The sequence below is a fragment of the Polypterus senegalus genome, chromosome 13, assembly GCF_016835505.1.
Source record: "Polypterus senegalus isolate Bchr_013 chromosome 13, ASM1683550v1, whole genome shotgun sequence".
Classification (NCBI taxonomy): domain Eukaryota; kingdom Metazoa; phylum Chordata; class Cladistia; order Polypteriformes; family Polypteridae; genus Polypterus; species Polypterus senegalus.
In genome coordinates this window covers 32,603,966-32,625,294 of record NC_053166.1, presented here as the reverse complement: position 1 = coordinate 32,625,294, position 21,329 = coordinate 32,603,966, and the positions used below count along the sequence as shown (strand labels likewise).

The window sequence follows — 21,329 nt, the reverse complement described above, 5'->3', positions numbered from 1 at the left end:
TGTTCTATCAGACGGTTGTGGTGAGCGCCCTCTTCTACGTGGTGGTGTGCTGGGGAGGCAGCATAAAGAAGAGGGACACCTCACGCCTGGACAAACTGGTGAGGAAGGCATGCTCTACTGTAGGCACGGAGCTGGACAGTTTGACATCCGTGGCAGAGCAACGAGCACTGAGCAGGCTCCTGTCAATCATGGAGAATCCACTGCATCCACTGAACAGGATCATCTCCAGACAGAGGAGCAGCTTCAGCGACAGACTGCTGTCACCATCCTGCTCCACTGACAGACTGAGAAGATCATTCCTCCCCCACACTATGCGACTCTTCAATTCCACCGGGGGGTTAAATGTTAACATTATACAAATTTCTTGTCTGTTTTTATCTGCATTTTTATCACTCTTTAATTTAATATTGTTTATTTTAATCAGTATGCTGCTGCTGAAGTATGTGAATTTCCCCTTGGGATTAATAAAGTATTTATCTATCTATCTATCTATCTATCTATCTATCTATCTATCTATCTATCTATCTATCTATCTATCTATCTATCTAAATCATACCTCTCAGCCTTAATCGGCCTTCTCTGGTCTTTTTCTAGAGAGCATATCTCCCCTGAACTGGCCTCTCTCCACTGGCTACCAGTGAGATTATGGATTGATTTTAAAGTTTAAATGTTTGTTTTTTAAAACCTTGCATTGTTTCGCCCCAAAATATATCTGCAATCCCCTTCATCCCCTCTCAGGAACGAGGGCTTTGAGGTCATCTGCTCAACTATTCCTTGCACTTCCAAGATCACGGCTGAAGTCTAGGGATGATAGGACTTTTTCAGTTGTTGCTCCTAGGCTTTGGAACAATCTGCCATTCCACATCAGATCCTCTCCTTCTTTTAAGGTTTTTAAGACTCTCTTCCACCTTTCACTGTGGGTAAGGTCGTCGATAGGCGGAGGATGGAAATTAGACTGTCATTAACCAACTGTTTGCTTTACGGTAGTCTTATATGTTCTTTTGTACAGCACTTTAGTACAACTTCTGTTGTTTTTAAATGTGTTTTTAGAAATAAATTTGACATGACTTGACTCAAATAGTGTGGATATATCTTTTTTGTAATACAGAAGCCAAAACTGAAGGCAGTACTCCATGTAAGGCCTCACTAGGCATAACCTCCTTATCTTGTACTCCACATTTCATGATATAGAACCTAACATCCTATTAGCCTTCTCAGTCACTTCTGTAGGTAATGAGTCCACTATGACTCCTAGGTCCTTCTCTTAATGGCTTCTGAACCCTGTCTGGCAGTTCATAATGTCAACTCCAGTACTATTCCCAAATCTTTCTCATAAAGTGTATTCTCAATTTTCAGACCTCCAATTGTGTATTCAAACCTAACATTTTTACTTCCTATGTGTAATACTTTATATTTACTGACATTAAATTTCATCTGCCACAAATCTGCCCAAGCCTGTATGCTGTCCAAGTTATAAAAACATAAGAAATTTGACAAAATACCTCATCCAGATTTTTTTTAAAGTTGTCAGGGTTTCTGCTTCAACTCCATGCCTAGATAGTTAGTTTCAGAGTCCCAAAACTCTTTGCATAAGGAAGTGCTTCCTGCCTTCAGTTTTAATAGCACTTCCCTTTAGTTTCCACTGATGTTCACAAGTATGTGGTTCATCCTTAAACTGAAAGAATGGATTTACTTTATCAGTGCCTTTGAGGATTTTGAAGACCTGGATTAGATCTCAACACAGTCACCTCTGCTCAAAATTAAACAGATTTAACTCTCTGCGTTTGGCACAGTAGGACATGTTCTTAAGTCCTGGGATGCACTTGGTTGGTCTTCTCTGCACAGCGTCAAGTGCTGCTATGTCTAAGCTCCTCTGTAACAATTTAGCTGATTCTACACTATCTGCCCTTTCACCTAGTTTGGTATCATCTGCAAAGTTAACCCGCTTATTGATTGTGTTCTTGTCTAGATTGTTAATGTATATTAAAAAGAGCAGTGGCCTCACCAGTGACCCTTGGTGGACACCACTATTAATATCACCTAATTGTGAAGAGGTTCTTCTCCACATAACCTTTACTTTCTATGTTTGAGCCAGTTTTGTACCTACCAGCACACTGTGCCCTGAAAACCTCCCGTTTTAGTTTGATCACTAACCTTTAATGTTGAACCTCACCAAAAGTCTTTGAAAAATCAGGATAAATAATATCACCTGTGCCTCGCATAGTATACTTTTGCTGCATATGCAGATTCTGTATTGTAGGATGTTTTATATGGAAGGATGAGATGACAATGATTACTGAAACCGCAGTCATCCAATCCAATTGGTGGTAGCAGGAAACCCTTGTTCCGCTAATATGTCACCCTACCATCCATTACATTTGGCAACACAAACATGGAGGTGTCTACAGTAGCTCTTTAATAGGGTGACACACAATATCATTCAATTCCATGTTGTGAGGGATAGATTTTTGGCCAAATAACTAAGAGATATTGAGTTATTCACTCAATCTAGGAATAGAATCTTTGCCCAAAAAGCATAGCAGGATGACCGGTGCATTCCTGCACATCCATAAGGCCCAGAATGCAAAGCTACTGTTAAGCAGTGTAGTGGGTGTTCATGGGGATACAGTGTACCCTAATCTAGCTCTTTAACTGAAAGCCAGATCCACTTGGGGCCAATAGAAAATCTTCTGGAAAGAGAGGCCTAAGAGTTCTTAAGGTTGTTTCTGGACGTGGTTTCTGGAAATGGTTTCTGGCTGAGGCTGGAGAGCTGTTAGGTGAGGGTAGAGATGGCAGGAGAGTTAGTGATGAGCACCGCAGTGGCATGAAAGGAAGTGGAAAGTGAGAATAGGAGACGATGCAAGTTTAGGTAGTGGTAGGTAAATGGGACAGCCACCCTACCTGATAGATCAGACATGAAATTAAGGATAGTAAGGCCCACAATGCTGTGATCTCTGGTCTTTTTTGGAGTAGCTTGTGTGTTTTGGAGTATTTTTTTACTTTGTTTTTTAGAATTTATTTCCATTTAGTGTTTTAGTTATTTTTGTTGTTTTATTGATGATATTATTGCGTTACATGGTTCTTTGAGTCTACACACTCTTTTAAGTTGTTGTGGAACCATTGTTTAAGCATCAACGTTTGATGTGTGTCAGGGAAGTGATTATTTCAAGTAAATAAAAAGTTGATATCACCATTAAACATAACTATATCTGCTGGACATCCACCATTACAACAAGCCCAAAGAAGCCCTGACATGAAATCAGATCAGATTAGCACGACAAGACTGGTCAATATAGCAATGTAGTGATCTTACATAAGCTAGATTTACTGTGTAACAGTCCGGAGTCGCAGTAGCTTTAAGATCAGTAGTATAATCTTTTAACACACCTATATCTTAATATTATGTAAAAGTCCCAAAACAATTAAACATATTGATAGTCTTTGGCATTTATTGAATAGGACTTCTTATATATGCGGTACATTATTATAGAGAACAGAATATTAATGGTAATCACGTGATCATACCCTTGGCAATGTCATGGGTTCAAATGTTACAGAATGTCTTAAGTAGTTAAAAGGGCAGTTACAGTCAGAAGCACTTTACAGATTCATAACAATGGGAGGTTGTGTTATTTAAATGCAAGGGGTTTCGGGATCGTCTTGTCCGAACTTTACCTTAAGAATATATAGGAAAGACTCTTCTAAAAAATAAATACTCCCAGAAGCAATCAGAGATAAACGTGATCACGAGGGAACAGAAGATATGCGTTTATGCTGATTTTTAGATCTCAGGCCCACACTCCTCTTTGCATTGAGTGATACATTTTTTACAAGAATTCCATAAGATCTTTGAATTCACAATTCATTTGAATGAAAACGTGCTTCTCAAGCTAGATTCTCTCACACACACAGACTAAGCTAGAGCACTTGTATCAAAACACTTTAAATTCCTCAGAATAATAATTACAAGAAAAAGATATCTTTTAATAGAATTTTTAGTAATATCCTGCCATAGATGGTAAAATCAATATTATCAAAAAAAAAGCCCAATTCTCCTATATCTCTTTCAGGACACCTCTCTGTATATTAAAAAATGATTTTTTGGGAAGTTAGTTTCAGCAGTAACCTCATTTATCTGGAATGGCTACGCATTAAAAAGGCAACTTTACAGAGATCTAAAGTTGAAGGTAACATGGAAATAACTAACTTTCAGTTGCAAGATCTCCTACAATAAAATATTGGAAATTAGCAGAAGTCCGCCAAACTACACCTGCAGGGATAGCCATGGAAAGAAAATCTCACTCCAAATCTTCTCTGCATGCTTTGCGCTGTGCTCTGGTCAGCAGTCACTAATGTCAGTTTATCTGCAATCTGGTGGTTTGCCATTTTGTTAGAGACTAACCACCATCCATTCCAAAGACTGGTAACAGAATAATTGAAAAATATTTGCTATCTCTTGCCCTACGAGTACCTGCAGCGCCTTTCCTTTGTAGTTGTGTGTGTGCGAACGTCTCTTCTTTTCCTAAGTGTTTTCCTCTAAAGCCTACTTCTCAGACTCTGTCATTATTTTCAAGATGCCTTTCTCACCTTCTGTCTGGTTTTAAACTTTCCGTCTTTGAAGGATACTCTCTCAGCTTGTTCCTTTACTCCTTCTTGTGCGTCTCACACTCCCACTTTTCTCTTTTGTCGCTAAACTGACCAATCACATCAAAGCCAAACTGACTAATCATATTGCTCTGATGGGCTAACCACAGAGACTGTAGTGTTTTATTTATATGGTAGATATGGAAACAATGTGGGACACATTTTAAGACAGAGACGCTCCTATCTGTTGCCCCATAACACTGAGCTTAGCCATCGTTAAACTCTGTAATATTCAACCCATGGAAATTGCTAAGATTTGTGACATTTCCTCATCTCTATACTGATAATGTATTGGCATCTTTTGAATTATTCTACCCACACATTTTCTGTTGCTAATCCAGATGTGGGTCGCAGAGAAAGCAGTCCAAGGAAGGATGCCCAGGCATCCCTTTTACCCGCCAATTCCTCTGGGGGGGATACTGAAGAATTCCCAGGCCATCCAAGAGATTTAACCTCTCCAACATGTCCTGGGTCTGCCCTGTCCCTTGCTCTCCTTCTGGTTGGACACACCTGAAACATCTCCCCAGGGAGGAGCCCTAATCAGATGCCTGAACCACCTCAGCCGGCTCCTTCCCGTGCAGGAGCAGTGGCTCTACTTTACACTCCTCCAGAATGCCTACACTTCTCATTGTGTCTCTAAGGCCAGACACCCTGTGAAGGAAACTCATTTCTACCTCTTGTAGTTCTTTCAACCATTATCCACAACTCGTAACCATAGAAGAGGGTAGAAATGTAGATAAACTGGTAAATCGAGAACTTCAACTTTTGGTGCAGCTCCCTCTTCAGCACGAGTGACTGGTACAACATACGCATAACTGCAGATGCTACTGTGATCCCCATGTCGATCTCCCATTGCTTTCTTCTCTCACTCATTAACAACACCCAAAGATACTTAAATTCTCTGCTTGATTCAGCACCTCATCCCCAACCTGGAAAGGGTACTCCACCCTCTTCTGACTGTGAACCATGGCCTCGGATTTAGAGGTGCTGGATCTTCCACAGACCACCTCTTTTTTGTGACTATACCCAAAGCTTACCCCATTTCCTGAATTTCTCACCTATGTCTGTCCCTAAGGTGACATTGGCATCAAGGATGTATAATAAAATCTCAAGTACCTCACCCCCTGAACATCTCAGGGAATGAGGAGAAAGGGGTCATCTCCATTAAAATTTCAGAAAAAGAATAGAACTCAGACATTCACATAATGCACTTCGGCTGAATTACGGTTATTTCGATTGTTTCAGCTCCATTCGGTTTCCTTTTATATATCGCTCTTCACTGCATGCAGGTTCAGAATGCTGCAACATGTTCACAAGTAAATCCAAATAGAAACTTTGCAAATTATTAATTTCATAATAGCTGAACATACTGATTTGTTTAAACAGACAGGAGATAAAGCAGTCTGAAACTGATTAGCGTAAATGGAACCTAACAATATCTGTCCAACTGACAACAAAGGACAGGAAAACAAAGACTCCCGGCGGCAGCATCCCTTAAGAAAATGAACCTCTGGGCATCCATTTCCAGTCATAACAGACAACATCACAATACCCCGACCACCCCTTCTGGGCATTCTGTGCTGAGCCTTCAAATATGACAATGGTTATGGTAATAATATCTCATAAGAATGAAAAAAGACAGGCATGATTGTGAACACTGATGCTTCTCAGCACCAGGAGACTGGGTTTGTCTCCATCTGCTTCTCACATTTGTGAACCTTTATATGTTTTAATGGGTTTTTCTCCCAAAGGTATTCCACTTCTAATTTCTTCAAGGTTGGATTCCTGCCTTGCAGCTGATGTTGCCTGGTTGGGCTGAGAGTGGATAGATGAATGAACATCTACATATACTGTATGATGTGCTTAGGGCAGCCATTGCCTTCAGTGACAGCGACTTGGATTTGATTCCTGGCTCTAACAATGTGCTTTCACAATTCACATTCTTTTCATGTCCACATGGATTTTCCCTGAATACTTTTATTTTTCCAACATCCTAAAGATATGCTTGTTAGTTTACGGATGACTCACATCAGCCCAATATGAGAGGGTATACAGGTTGTAAGGGATGGCCAGCAGCCTTATCTAACCGGGATGCCCATAAGAGAGAGTGTGCACAGGGTATTATCTCCCTTTGAATTGCTAGATGGAAGCCCCAAACACCCCCAAAGGATTGCAGCAGAGCCTTGGATTGCCACAGGGCAGCATGGAGTTCTTCATATCAGCCCTGTTGAGTTCCATGGGTGCCACCAGGGAGTGCTGCAGGGACTAGGGAGGCCTATTTCATGGGGTTTTCCAGCTCTCCCGGCAGTGCTATCGGACCACGTGTATGGAAGATTGGAAGAACTCCTGGGTGGAAGATAAAAGGTGCTGCCTGCCTCAGAGTCGGCTGGAAGGTGGACAAATCTTGCAAGGAGGAGTGGAGGAGGCAGTGACCAGTAATAGAGAGAGAGAAGGAAGGAAAAGAGTTGTGCTGTATTGTGCTTATGTATACTTGAAGTTGCAGCTGTGGTGGGAAATGCTTGGGGAAGAGTTTCCCACAATTATTGACTCTTTGCCATTCATACTTGTGTCAGAAACTGCTTGTGTTGGGTGTTTGGGGAGCTGGAGTGCCCCCTGGTGTTCACAAAGTGTATGTAATAAAAGCATCCTGCTTAGACTTGGATGCCTATGCAAGCTGATGCTAGAATATTATTGCGTTTCTTATGCCCATGTAATAAATAAAATCCATCAATCCATCATCCAACCTGCCACATCATAAGTACAGGGTCACGGGGGTCTGCTGGAGCTAATCCCAGCCAACACAGGGCACAAGGCAGGAAACAAAACCTGGGCAGGGCGCCAGCCCACACACACACCAAGCACACACTAAGGACAATTTAGAATTGCCAATGCACCTAACCTGCATGTCTTTTGACTGTGGAAGGAAACCAGAGCACCAGGAGGAAACCCACGCAGACACGGGGAGAACATGCAAACTCCACTCAAGGAGGACCCGGGAAGCGAACCTGGGTCTCCTAACTGCGAGGCAGCAGCCTTACCCACTGCGCCACCATGCTGCCCCAATAAATAAAATGGTGATGGAAAATGAATAACTTGGAAATATGAAACTTTCAGATCTGATAACCTCCCCCTGCACTATATATCCATCCTGCTTAAACATTTACAAGTCAACATAAAACTTGAAGCATATTAAGGCAGGCAGTGACCTCAGATGAGATGCCAGTTAGTCACAGGGCACACACACGAGACCCCCAAACTCAGTCATATGGGGCTAACGCACAAACATCAACTGACAATTGACCGTGGAAACTATAATAACAAATAAATTAGAAAAGTACCCTGATGAATAAATATGTTGAGTAACAGCTAGCATGTGGTTCTGAGTGGAAGATTTTGCCAAACCAATCTGTTAGATTTTTTTGAACAGGCAACTGAAAGAGTTGATAAAAACAAAGCATATGATGCAATTTACTTAGAGCATCAAAAGCCGTTTGATTCAATTCCACAATGAAGATTAAATCTAAAACTAGACCTACAAAAGTTGAATCCAAGTTGGTTAACTAGAAGGAGACAAAGAATACAGATAAGGAGAGAATATGCCACATGGAGTGAGATTATGAGTGGAGTACTTCAGGGGTCTGTCCTCAGGGGCCTGTCACTTTTTCTGATTTATATTAATGACATTGATTCTGGTACAGTTCATAAAATTGTGAAATTCACAGATGACACTAAAATTGGACACTCAGGTGGCAGCAAAAACAATTTGAGAAGACTTGGACAAGCTTCAGAACTGAGCGAACACTTGCAAAATGCAGTTTAATGTTGAAAAGGGCAAAAGGAACGTCAATTATTAATACAAGATGGTAGACACTGTCCTACAGGAAGCAATCTTTGAAAAGGATTTAGGGGTTTATGTTGATGCAATATTTTCATCGACTAAGTATTGTGCAGATATGACTGAAAAGGTAATAAAAAACATCAGGTTTTATTATAAAAACTGTTAATACAAATCAAACTATATAAAGCACTAGTGAGACCTAACCTGGAGTACCGTGTGCAGGTCAGATCACCCCGGTACATGAGCACAGAGGAGGGCTACCAGGTGCAACACAGGACTCAAGGAAATGTCCTACTGTGACAGACTCGATGAACTAAACCTGTGTAGTCTCGAGCAGAGGGGATTGCATGGGGGCCTAATTCAGGTCTTGAAAATCCTTCAAAAAGGCTTTGAGAAAGTCAATCCACTCACCAGTGAATCACATACTCAAAGACACCAGTAGAAATTAAGGAGGAGTGCATATAAGAAGCACTTCTTTACACAAAGAGTTGTGGGTATCTGTGGCAGACTACCAAGATGTGGAGTTGAAGCAGAAACCTCGACATCCCTTAAGAAGGATCTGGATTAGATGTTGGGACAGTTTAGCTATTAGTTAAACAAACGTGCCTGATGGACTGAATGACCTCCTCTTGATTGTCAAGTTTCTTATATTCTTATGTTCAAGTCACTTAAAATGTGTGCCTTTAGACTAGGGAGAAAATCTGAGTTCTTGAAGGAAGCCTACTAGAACACAGGGAGAATATTTCAGAAATAAACTGAGGTCCATGTTCAGATATCTCTGCTAACATCTGCACCACTGTGCCATCCAAAGTTTTATATAATTCTTTAAAAACTCTTTAGAGTAGAATGCAGTAGTGGCCAGTGGACATCAGGGATTACAAACAAAGCTCTATGAGTGGGCTGCATTTACTCTGCTAGGGGTTTGTAATTATTCAATTAAAATAAAAGAGCACCAGAGAAGAATTAGAATTGGGCTTTAATGTGATCTAATTAGGCCTGCATGAAGGCCAGCGTTTCTATATTCCTTCACCAGAGCACTGCAGGACCACCAAGCATAAAAGGGCAGCCAATTTCCATCCCCTGACAGCTTGAAAGGCAGGTCAGAAGCTGATTTGGTTTTTCTGTTGCTCTCTGCTGGACAAGTTCTTTCTTTTGTTTAATGTCCGTGTCACAATAATTAACAACATTCAACAAGGCTGCAGCCTTTTAGTCACCGTGAATTAGCACATAGGCACTGTACATAGCAGTGAACATTTTAAACTAAAATGTCCATCCAAACTGCTATTTTCTTTCACTATGAAGTATTAATTATCTGTACTTATGTGAGTTCTTTGGTGCCGAAAGACCTCATCATCTACTTACACATTTACAGCAGTGAAGGCTCACAGCCATCAGTCCATCCGATTTTCTGACCTGCCCATTAAGATCAGGGTCATGAGGAACTGGAGGCTCAGCTGAACGTACTGGGTGAGAGGCAGGAAGCACTGCTGGACGGGATGCCTCACAAACGCAGGACTAATTTAGATTCACCAATTAACCTGCACATCTTTGGGACCACCAGAGGTGGAGTACCTGGAAAAAAGTCCCACATTGACAAGATGAGAACGTACAAACTCCACATGGATAGCGGAGAGGCCAGGATTCAAACCCAGGAATCTGGAGCCATGAAGCTGCAGTGCTAATCTTTGTGCCACCACTCCACCATGAGAAATAAACACAGGTAGTTAGCCCATAATTTTCCTTTAATGGGATCTCAGAGTTCATGATTTAAGTCAAGTTAGTGCCTGCAGGAGAGTGCTGCCACCTAGTGTCCTTACTGCTTTGGCGGGCTGTCTCTCAACCCCAGACATGAATAACTGCCCTCAAATGGAGCAAAATGAGCTTGTATTTGAAAACGTGAGTTTGACCGATATCTGGCATGACCTGAAATCGAGAAGAATAGAGTGTCTTAGGTAGACCTTTGGCAGTTTAGATAAGGAGGGAACAAAGAGAGAAAGCAGCTGCTCCTTGACCTGCTTAGATTCTGGCATGCACCTGATTCATCCAAGACAGATAGACAGGAAATGAACTACCAGGTGAGACACAAAGGTAACTGGATTGATAAAAAAATATTTATTGATAAATTACAGCATTCTAAACATTGTCATCTTCTATATACTCCCCCTACCGATCTCTACACCGCTCCATACATATCTTCCATTGATTGAAACCCTGCTAGAAGTCTTCTTGCTTAAGGCTCTTCAACATGCTTACCGTTTCTGTCTTCACTTCATTCATTGAAGAAAACTGTGTTCCCTTCAGGTCACTTTTGAGTTTTGGGAACAAGTAAAAATCACAGGGAGCTAAATCAGGAGAACAGGGAGGATGATTGAGGACAGGAATGTTTTCATCAATCTACAACTGCGTTACGGAAAAAGCATTGTGTGCGAGAGCGTTGTCTTGGTGAAGCACCCACCCCACCTCTCAACCTGGGTGTTGAACATCTTCCACATTTTCTTGTCCTTCCTTGAAATGTTTGTGCTACTCAAAAACTTGCATGCGAGACAAACTGTTATCACCGTACACTGGTTTTATCATATCATAAGTTTCTGTGGCCGTTTTGTTCAATTTCGCGAGAAATTTGATGTTGATTCGCTGATCGATTTTTTCACCCAACATTATTGTGGCAACTCATGTAGCAATTGTTATGCAAATACTGACTGAGCTCTTCATAGGATATACTGTACCTAGCCAGTCAGTAGTTTGAGAGGGCATGTAGTAGGGGATATAGTCCTATGATTCACGTTCAACCGACCTCCAGACGGTTTTCCAGGAAAGCCCCAAGCCCAGTCCGGTTATTTTTGTGTCTCACCTCGTATATTAGATAGATAGATAGATAGATAGATAGATAGATAGATAGATAGATAGATAGATAGATAGATAGATAGATAGATAGTTAAAAAAATGAGCTATAAATATATAATAATACAAATATATGCCGGATTGACAACCAAGAAAGAAAATTTCTGACTATGTAGGTTGTGACTGGTGGCCAGGAACATTATCCGGCTGGCACATGAATTGCTGCAGCACCAAGGATTCCCGCAGGGAGTTGGAGTTTGGAGCAGCCCTGTTGGGTTCCATGGGCACTGCCAGAAGAAGGTCGAGGAACACCTGGAGCACTTCTGGGTGCACTATTAAAGAAGCCAGATATAGGAGGAGGTGGACAAAGCTTGCTGGAGGGGGAGTAGATAGAGAGAGAAAAAAAAGAAAGACAGAGAGAGAGTGAGAGAGAGAAAGAGGGGCCAGAAGAAAAGAAGGGGCTGTGTTATTTGGTGCTTGTACTGTGCAGTGTTAGGGTGAGCAAAAGAAAAGCGATTCTCTCCTTAAATAAAGGTGTGCTGTGTGACAAGACTGAGCTCTGTGTCTCTTGTGTCCGAGGTTTGGGGAGGTGTACGCACCCTGGTGGTCCACAAGGTGTATTGCTGTTCGTATAAAGGAGCCACAATGTGTTTGTTGACACATTTCTGCTGAAGTTTTTGTTTGTTGAAAGTCCTCAGTGTTACTTTGTCCTCCTCTACTACGTCAATGGGCTCAAGAGTGTGTACATTAACTGAGCCTGCCTTCTTAATTAGCCTGTTGACTCTCTTGAAGTGATGTTACTGGTCCAGCACACCACAGAGTAGATAATTGCATTGGCCTTCATAGAGTTGTAGAGCATATAAAGGATATCACTCCCCTAGTGGACAAACAACTGGAGGAGTCGCAGAAGGACATAAATGCTCTTTTAGTAGGGATTCCCAAATGGAATGTATTGACCTTTATAAACCCTATATAAACCCACCTGTTTGGGCTGTATACCCCCTCCAGTGTGCTAGATGGCAGCTTTCCTTTGTTGGATCGCCCATGTGTGTATTCACTGGGAAACCTTGATGTTGTAGTCCCATTGGGCAGCCCTGCAAGGTGCCAAGGGTGTCACCAGAGGGAGCTGCTATGACCAGATATACTTTGTGGAGGGTTTCACCTCACCTGAAAGTGGTTCCTCCGTGCAATATTGTGACACTGGACCTGCTCCCGGTTACGGCATAAAGGGAGCCATTTCACCCCACTCGCAGAGTCGGAATCAGGATGAGATGGGGGACACTTGCCTGGGAGGAATGGAAGAGTGAAAATTATATAAGGAAAGAACTGTGCACTGAATGTTTTGATTTGATATGATATAATTTGTTAATCCCCAAGAGGAAATTGTCTTTTCACATGACCATTTGGGGTAAAAAATGCAGGGTATGCCATTGTACAGCACCCTGAATTGTGCTGATTGGGAAGAAGAGACCTGTTGAAAGGTACATTATAAATAAAAAAATATGTTAATTGAACCCAGAACTGTTGTGGTGCAATTGTGTCTGGGGTTTGGGGCTCAGCTAAGCTGTCTAGAGTGCTGGGCACACCATTCAAAGCCCTAGGGTGAAGCGGGTTAGGGGTCTGTGGCTGTGCAGAGTTTTTAAAATAAAAGGTACAGCTTGGGTGTGTGCTGCTGCAATGCTGCACATCCCAGGAGTGTTTAATGGGGAAACTGGATGACTACTCATTCACATGAAAAAGTGACTATTGATTGTCACGGGTTCAAGAAGATGCCAAGGCCACGGGCACCCAGGTATCTCAATTCCAGATTCTGAATTTGTGAAGCAGCAATGCTACTCACTGCACCGTCATGCCACCCTTGCTTATTGGAGGCATCGCTAAAATGAATTTCACTTTCAAGCCTCATATTGCATAATGCAGGGTTGAATGGCCTGGACATCAATCTAATAAAATATGATTAAATACCCTCATTCAACTCAGTACAATGTGCCCTAGTGGCTCACATTTACTTATTAGGCTGACACCTCTATCCAAGGTAACTTACAACATTTCTTTCAGTTTTCCCAGGAGCACAGGCAGGTCAGGTGATTTGCTCAGGGTCACACAGCATCAGTAGCAGGATTTGAACCCACAAGGGTTTGACGTCCAAAGCCTTAACCGCTCCACCACACTACCCTCTGGCTAAGGTAATGGAGCTTAAAGCTCTAAGATGCTAGTTTTAGTCCAATCTCTGACTTTTGCAATAACTCTGACCACGTTGCTAAACCTGTCCCTGCATTATTTGAATAAATATTTGGACACAAATGTAGACTTGTGATTTGCAGTTAGGCGGTGTTTCCCACAGAAAGGTGCTTTATAAAAAGGTTATTTGTCTCTTTAATACTATCAGATTGTTTTCACATCATGTTACAAACATAAAACCACTGTTGGGTATGTAGCGTCTGAATGCCATTCCTTCCCTTGACATGCACCAGGAGGCTCGCCTCCACTTTGAGAGACCTCGGTATGGCCTCCTCCTCCTGAAGTTGATTTTCTGAGCTCTGATGGTTTATTTACAGAATCTCTGACACAAACTTCTGCCGACCCCCTATACTGAGAAGTTAGCACGGAGGCCAAAAGAGCCAACGGATGCTGCATGAAAGTGAAAATGAAAAAATTAGAGACTCAGCTCTCAGCCCCCTGTAATTACTGCAAGTGGATGTGTGAAGCTTGGACAAATGTGGTTTTCCAAATGCAGCATATTTACATGTCTTTAGCGGCTTAATGACACTGAATCTATGTAGTGTTTTCGGGGAGGATGTCTGATTCGTTCCCAAGGCTGTGTTTCACAGTTTAAGGCCAAAAAAATGAGCTACTACTATTTAAATGAAAACACATGCTGAAAAAATGATTTTATTATAAGACATCTTGCATAATACAGACTAACTCTACGATATATGCCAGCATCAAGGATGAAGCTGAGGGGTGCAAAATCAACAAGGCCATATGCCACTTGTGTATGTTCATGGTAGAGACAGGACAATATCAAAATAAATAAAAAAATAAGAAGGTCACCCAGAAAACACGCTCATGACCCAGAGCCTTGAACAAATCACTGAAGCATAAGCAGTGCCTTGGGGTAGTCAGCTTGACTTTGAAAGTTTGTTCCGGAAAAACAAGACCATTCTTCTCTGTGACAAAACTGAAATAGCAAGAATATGAACCGAGCTACAGCCGGGCAGTGCCAGAGAGTAAAGGCTTGTTGATACTCTGTAACAAATCAGGGAAATGGTTGATAAATTAGGGAAACTAATATTAATATATATACTTATCAAAGTCACAACTGTGACGCACACTCTGCTGGGTTCTTTACAGTACTGACCCACTCTTAAAATTGTGGTCACCCACACACTCATTGGCACCATATGTGTGCCTGCATCTCTTACGTATTGCAACACAGATGAGTTCCTGTGATTTTAAAACCAACTAAGACAGACACAGGCAACAAAAGAAAAGCAATGAGAGAAAAAAAAAAACAATAAATGCCCACCATCTGATACCTTCTTATTAGACTCTGCATGTAAGCCAAATATATGCAAGCTGTATGCCGAAAAGTACTGTATATGTCGTGACAAACACATGGTTTACATTGTGTGAACTGAACCCAAAGCCACTGAAATACTCAAGAGTACAATAAAAGACACACGTAAAAGTGTACATCTTATAAATTGCAATGTAATTGAATTTACATGAATAACATCCAAAAATGATCATAAAATATTCACATTTTCAGATAGGCATACAGAATACTCAAGACTGCATATGATGACCTCAAGTTATGGTTCTCATATATAAAGTACAGTACAGGAATCACTCATACATGTCATAACTCAAAAGGGGTTTGAATATATATATATATATATATATAGTGTCGCACATGGCTGAGGAGGGGGGGGCACCCGGCCGGGATGCTCAGGAGGACCGGAGGAGGGCTTATGCCTCCCCCAGACCACATGGGGGCGACCACCCTGGTGTCTTTGTAGGCCACGGGTACAGAGCTTTTAAGCTCAACCCTGTAGGGGCCAGTGGTCATCGCCAGGGCCAGCCTCAATGCCTTGGGAACCCTGGACCTCAGCACTTCTGCCACACCCGGGAAGAGGAGCAGGGACATCCGGAGTGCTTCTGGGAATACAGCCGGCACTTCCACCACACGGGAGCGTGTCGATGGAAGATTGCCAGGAAGCACCTGGAGCACATCCGGGTGTGTATAAAAGGGGCTGCCTCCCTCCATTCGATGGCTGAAGTCCGGTGGAAGAGGACAGAGCTCGGGAGGAGAGGAAAAAGGTGGCCTGAAGAGAGGAAAAGGCATTGTGTAAGGGCCTGGACTCTTGGGTGATTGGTGCTGCGGCACTGGGTTGTGTGTGTTTTCCACTTGTATATATTGTAAATAAACGTGTGTGGTGCTTTAACATCATGTCTACCTGTCTGTGTCCTGCCTGTTCCACACAACATATACACTGTATATATCTATATACACACACACACACACCCAATATATATGGGAGAAATGAGGCTAAGGATCTGCGCTGGTATGTAGAAGGTTGCCGGTTCAAGTCCCGTTAGTGAGGCCCTTAACCTGAAAATTGCACCAGTTGTGCTATATGATGGCTGACCCTGTGCTATCTATATATATAGGTTTGAGTCAAAATTATGTTAAAACTAATGGTACTGCTATTCATATACTTATATACAATTTTTGTGGACAGTTTATGTGCCACATATGGTACATGTGTTGAACATGATGGCGAGACATTCCTGTAAATCATCTTACACATACGAAATATGTTTTGTGAATAAACTGTTTCTGCATTTCAAATGTTAACATAATTTTGATATATGTAAAATCCAACATCTGTCTGTCCTTCTGTTCACTTTTCACAAGAGAACTACTTTACAGATTTAGATTGTTTTTTTTCTATAATTTGCTTGAACATTCCAATTGATTTTGCAACTTCTCTCATCACATTAAGTATCATAGATCGCTTGCGGTACCAATTTATTAGTGCAAATCTGCTAGCGCTCCAGCCTCCATTCGATTTGGCCTACCTTTCGCCACGCATTGGAGCGTACCTTGCCTCAGCTAAGCAAGCAATACCTGTTTGTTCAGCAGACAATATCATCTAGATTGTTAAGGAATAACGTTTGACATTTTTGAGAGAGAGATCAGAGCTATGTATGTTTTAGAGGGTAGCTGCTGATTTTGCAGAGATATCACGACTTCTTCGCTCTTCTCCCCATGCAGGGGACGCTCTCCCGTCAGAGCTGAACATGATTAGATGCAGTGCCAACGTTTGACGTTGGAGTGCACCTACGTTCCACTTGGGCAGAATTACATTTTTTTTAATATCTTAAATTATTTTTAAAGTCTGTCCTGTTTATCTTGTATATAAACGTCTACGCATGGAAATGTGTGTGTCTGTCCAGTCCGGAAGTGAGAGGTGGAGTCAGAGTATGGGCTTCACCTCCGAGGAAACACAAGCGAGGCCAGCATATCAGCAAAACAACACCTCTGAAGAAAGTCACTCACTTAGCCGCTAATACAGAAGCGAGACGAGCACATTGACAAAACGAAACCTCATAGAAGAGAGACACTCAGAGTAGTTCCTTTCAATTACCTGACATCTCTACATTTACATTTTTTTGTGATGATTTCAATAGTTTCTAGGACGCCAGGCTTTTTATGGCACTGGCTTACACAGCTAGTATATATATATATATATATATATATATATATATATATATATATATATATATATATATATATAGTATATATATATATATATATATATATATATATATATATATATATACAGGGTGACACAGAAAAACGGGGACTTTTGAAATGCGTAGTGGCAGCCATGTACAGTTGGCAGCACTGTGGAAAGGGACCTTGAGCTGTAAACAGTCTTGCCATTTAGTAATTTAGTAATCAATTGCAAGGCAATCAATGGCAGCTAACTGTCTCAAGATTCGGTGACATTCCCTGGCCCTCAAGATCACCAGATTTGTCTGTTTGTGATTTTTTCTTGTGGGGCTAACTTACAAGTCGGGTCTACACGACTCGGCCAAGGACACTGAATGAATTGAAACAAAGAATTCAAAACGAAATTCGTGGTATCCCAGCTGAGATGTTGCAGCGATCAATGGGGGACCTCAACAGCAGATTGGAAGAATGCATACATACAGGCAGACATTGATAATTTGGATTACTGTCTCTTAAAAGGCAAGTTGTAGTGGTTCAATTTGCTGTCAATAAATTTTTTTTGTTGGATTTCTTCTATTTTTATTGGGTTTTTCAAAAGTTCCCATTTTTCTATATCACCCTGTATATATATATATATACACACACAGTGGATATAAAGTGTACACACCCCTGCCAAAATTGCAAATTGTAAACAAGTGCAAATTGTAATAAAAAAGTGAAGCCAGGATAAATCCTGTCAGAACTTATTCCACCTTTATTGCAGACTTGGCTTTTGAAGTATGTTGCAAGCAAGAGGATATCAGGATAATCCTACAGGAACAGCCAAACTTTATCTGAGCTCAATCAGAGCCGCTTTAATTGATGTCAGGTGTGCACTCCAACTACTATTTGAGATGAGTCTTATTGGGATTGGCTGATTCTGAACGCAGCCACATTCTTGATTATTAAAGGGTGTACACACTCATGCAATCAGGATTTTGTAGAATTTTTTTTTCCCTTTCTTTACTGAACAGTTTCTGATTTGTTTTCACCTTCTTTTGTAGATTTCAACTTAACAGTAAATTTGGAATAGATTTGACAGGACTTATCTTAGTTTCATTTTTTTTTATTACACAAACTTTTGGCAGCGGTGTGCAGACTTTTTATGTCCACTTTACACAGATCAGCCAATCATTATAACCATTGCCAGGTGTTGTGAATAACATCAATCATCTTGTTACAATGGCAGCTGTCAAGAGGTGGGATATATTAGGCAGAAACAGTCAGTTCTTGAAGGTGATGTGGTGGAAGCAGGAAAAATGTGTAAGTGTAAGGATCTGAGTAACTTTGATAAGGGCCAAACTGTGATGTCCGGGCAACTGGTTCAGAGCATCTCCCAAATGGCACGTTTTGTGTGGTGTTCGCATTATGTAGTGGTTAGTACCCACCAAAAGATTTAAAAGGAAGGACAACCAGTGTCCAGCAACAAGATCATGGATGCCCAAGACTCATTAATGAGTGTGGGAAGCGAAGGGTAGCCTGTCTGGCCTGATTCCACAGAAGAGCTGCTGTAGCAATAATTACTGAAAAACGTAATGCTGGCCATGAGAGAAAGACGTCAGAACACACAGTGCATTGCAGCTTGCTGAGTGTGTGGCTGCGTAGCTACAGACCAGTCAGAGAGCCCATGTTGACCTCTGTCCACTGCTATAAATGCCTACAATGGGCACTTGAGTGTCAGAACTGGACTATGGACCAATGGAAGGAGGCAATCTGATCTCATGAATCATGTTTTCTTTTAGATCATGTGGACGGCCAAGTGGATGTGAGTCGTTTATCTGGGGAAGAGATGGCAGCAGGATGCACTATTGGAAAAAAGGTAAGCCGGCAGAGGTGGCGTGATGCTCTGGAAAACATTCTGCTAGGAAACCTTGGGTCCCGGTGTTCACGTGGATATTACTTCAACACACTCTGCCTACCTAAAGATTATTTGCCAACCACCTGTACCCCTTCATGGCAACGCCATTCTCTGATAGAAATGGCATCTGTCAGCAGGATAATGCACTGCAAAAATTGTTCAGTAATGGTTTGAGGAACATGACAAAGAGTTTAAGGTGTTGACTTGGCCTCCAAATTCCCCAAATCTCAATCCAATCAAGCAGCTGTGGGATGTGCTAGAAAAACAAGCCCGATCCATGGAGACCCCACCTCGCAGTTTGCAGGACTTAAAGGATCTACTGCTAATGTCTTAGTGCCAGATACAACGGGACACCTTCAGAGGTCTTGTGGAGTCCATGCCTTGAAGGATCAGAGCTGTTTTGGCAGCACAAGGGGGGCATAGACAATATTAGGCAGATGGTTTTAATGTTGTAGCTGATCTATGTACTTTTTATTTGTTTGGCAGAACAGAAAGTACATTGTGCCCAAAGCTATCAGGTTAGGCTCTGGGTCTTTTTGCCCTCAATTGCTTTAAGCAATTATATATATATATATATATATACATACAGTATAATGCATATCAGATCTATCTATCTATCTATCTATCTATCTATCTATCTATCTATCTATCTATCTATCTATCTAATCTATCTATCTAACAGAATCAGTGTATAAAACATATTAAGATGAATAATTAATTCCTTTCTCCCTCTGTCTGTCTCTCTCCATATATATATAAATATTATAGGCTTAATATTACAATATTTAAACTGATGCATTATTGTTTCCAATAACAGAGTGTTTCCCCTTTTGCATTCATACAAACACACATGTATTCTGTTCAAAGCCAAAACATAAGACTCCTAACAGCCAGAATACCAGTCTGGTGTTTAAAACAGGTAAGCTCTGATAAAATGTAGGAGCTTCACAGACTCGCAATCTGTGAGAGCTGCAAAAGTTCCTGCCCACCACACCACTTTGCACTCTAATGTGCTCTGCAGAGGTACAAAAAAGGCTTTTCTCCTGACCTGAGAGACGTTTCTCCCTCGTGCTCTTCCAGAACATGTCCCATGCCTTGTTGGTAGAATCCTTAATGTGTTCGCTAAAGGATCTTCTTAAAGGTAATTTCCCCGAATTGGCCATTGGACTAGTTCACTCCATTAGAATCCAAACACATAAGACAATGTTGAACTTAAGCAAACTGGAAGAAAATTCAGTTCCCTCTCAGGCTGACACTTGATGCAAAAAGTCTGCATGTAATTTGCTAACACCCTTCTCACTGAGGAAAAAAAGCTTTTTCCAAGAAGGCTGGGGTCAGGCTGGGCTCGAAAGGAAATAGCATCCCACTTGGGTCCCCCCTGCCTTGGAGCAAAAGGCAGCTTTGCATCTCAGCTGCCACATTTTATAAACACGCTCATTCCTCTCATATGTGGAGTAATAAATAAGCAGTCAGGGCTTGAGTATGTCATGGGTTAGAAAAAAACTCTGAGCGGGTTCCTCTTGCATTCATTGTGAAGCTGTTAACTTTGGTAGTTTACACATCTTCTTCCCTTTTTTTAAACCTCCTCTTTTTAAGCTGCAAATACCTCTACAGAAATAAATCTCCCAGCACCCAACCCACGGGGAGGCTAATGTCGAAGCTTAGCATTTCAAAACGGGCAGATCAAGAATTTCTAATTTCACTTGGCATGTGGGAATTCTGCACTCATGGAAGATAAATTGAGTTTTGGTGTTGGCTGTTCTCAGTTTCCATGCATCCTTTATAATGAAGTTCTGCCAATGAGTTCTAAAATAAAATCACCTTCAGCTTTAAGCCTAATCCCTTCCTTAGCAAGAAACTGCCAGTTGTGCAAAAGCGTGCCCACTGTGCTGCTAATCTCTACAAACGTCTGCTTGGCACCTCCTGTAGTAGATAATGCAGGAATTGGGCTTCTTTTTAAACAAAGAATGATGCATTATAAATCTTTTAATAAGATGGGGAGGTGAGGTTAGTAAGTGGAGAGATCTGAGCATAAAGTCATTCGTTTCACAGGCACAAAACCTGATCAGTTACTCTCCCTGGCTACAAGTAAATGAATGCCTGCAGTTGTTGAGGGCCAAATGCTGTGTAGTAATAACATAAACAGGTCACCCTTGAAATCCTAAAGATACATCAAAAATTACTGGAACAGCCAGGACTAGATAGAGGGCAAGGATCAGGTTACACTAGTTTTACTTTTAGCCTTCTTTTGTCTTGCTTTAGTGCAATGGGGGAATGCCAAAGTGAGCATTTCAGATCAGATATGGTACATTGACAAACTTACCAACACACACCTACAGTACGACAATTAAATGTCACCAGTTAGC

At 41.5% G+C, this 21,329-nt stretch overlaps 1 protein-coding gene across 1 annotated transcript in view; it reads right to left on the bottom strand.

The window, feature by feature from the left end:
* si:dkeyp-23e4.3 (rho GTPase-activating protein 7) overlaps positions 1 to 20,389 on the bottom strand; it is a 251,409-nt gene extending 231,020 nt beyond the window's left edge. Inside the window, exon 1 of the mRNA XM_039776150.1 lies at positions 20,012 to 20,389. Within this exon, the coding sequence (XP_039632084.1) occupies positions 20,012 to 20,126 (115 nt within the window). The 5' untranslated portion in view covers positions 20,127 to 20,389. The remainder of the gene's footprint in view (positions 1 to 20,011) is intronic.
* Between the last annotated feature and the right edge of the window lie 940 nt (positions 20,390 to 21,329).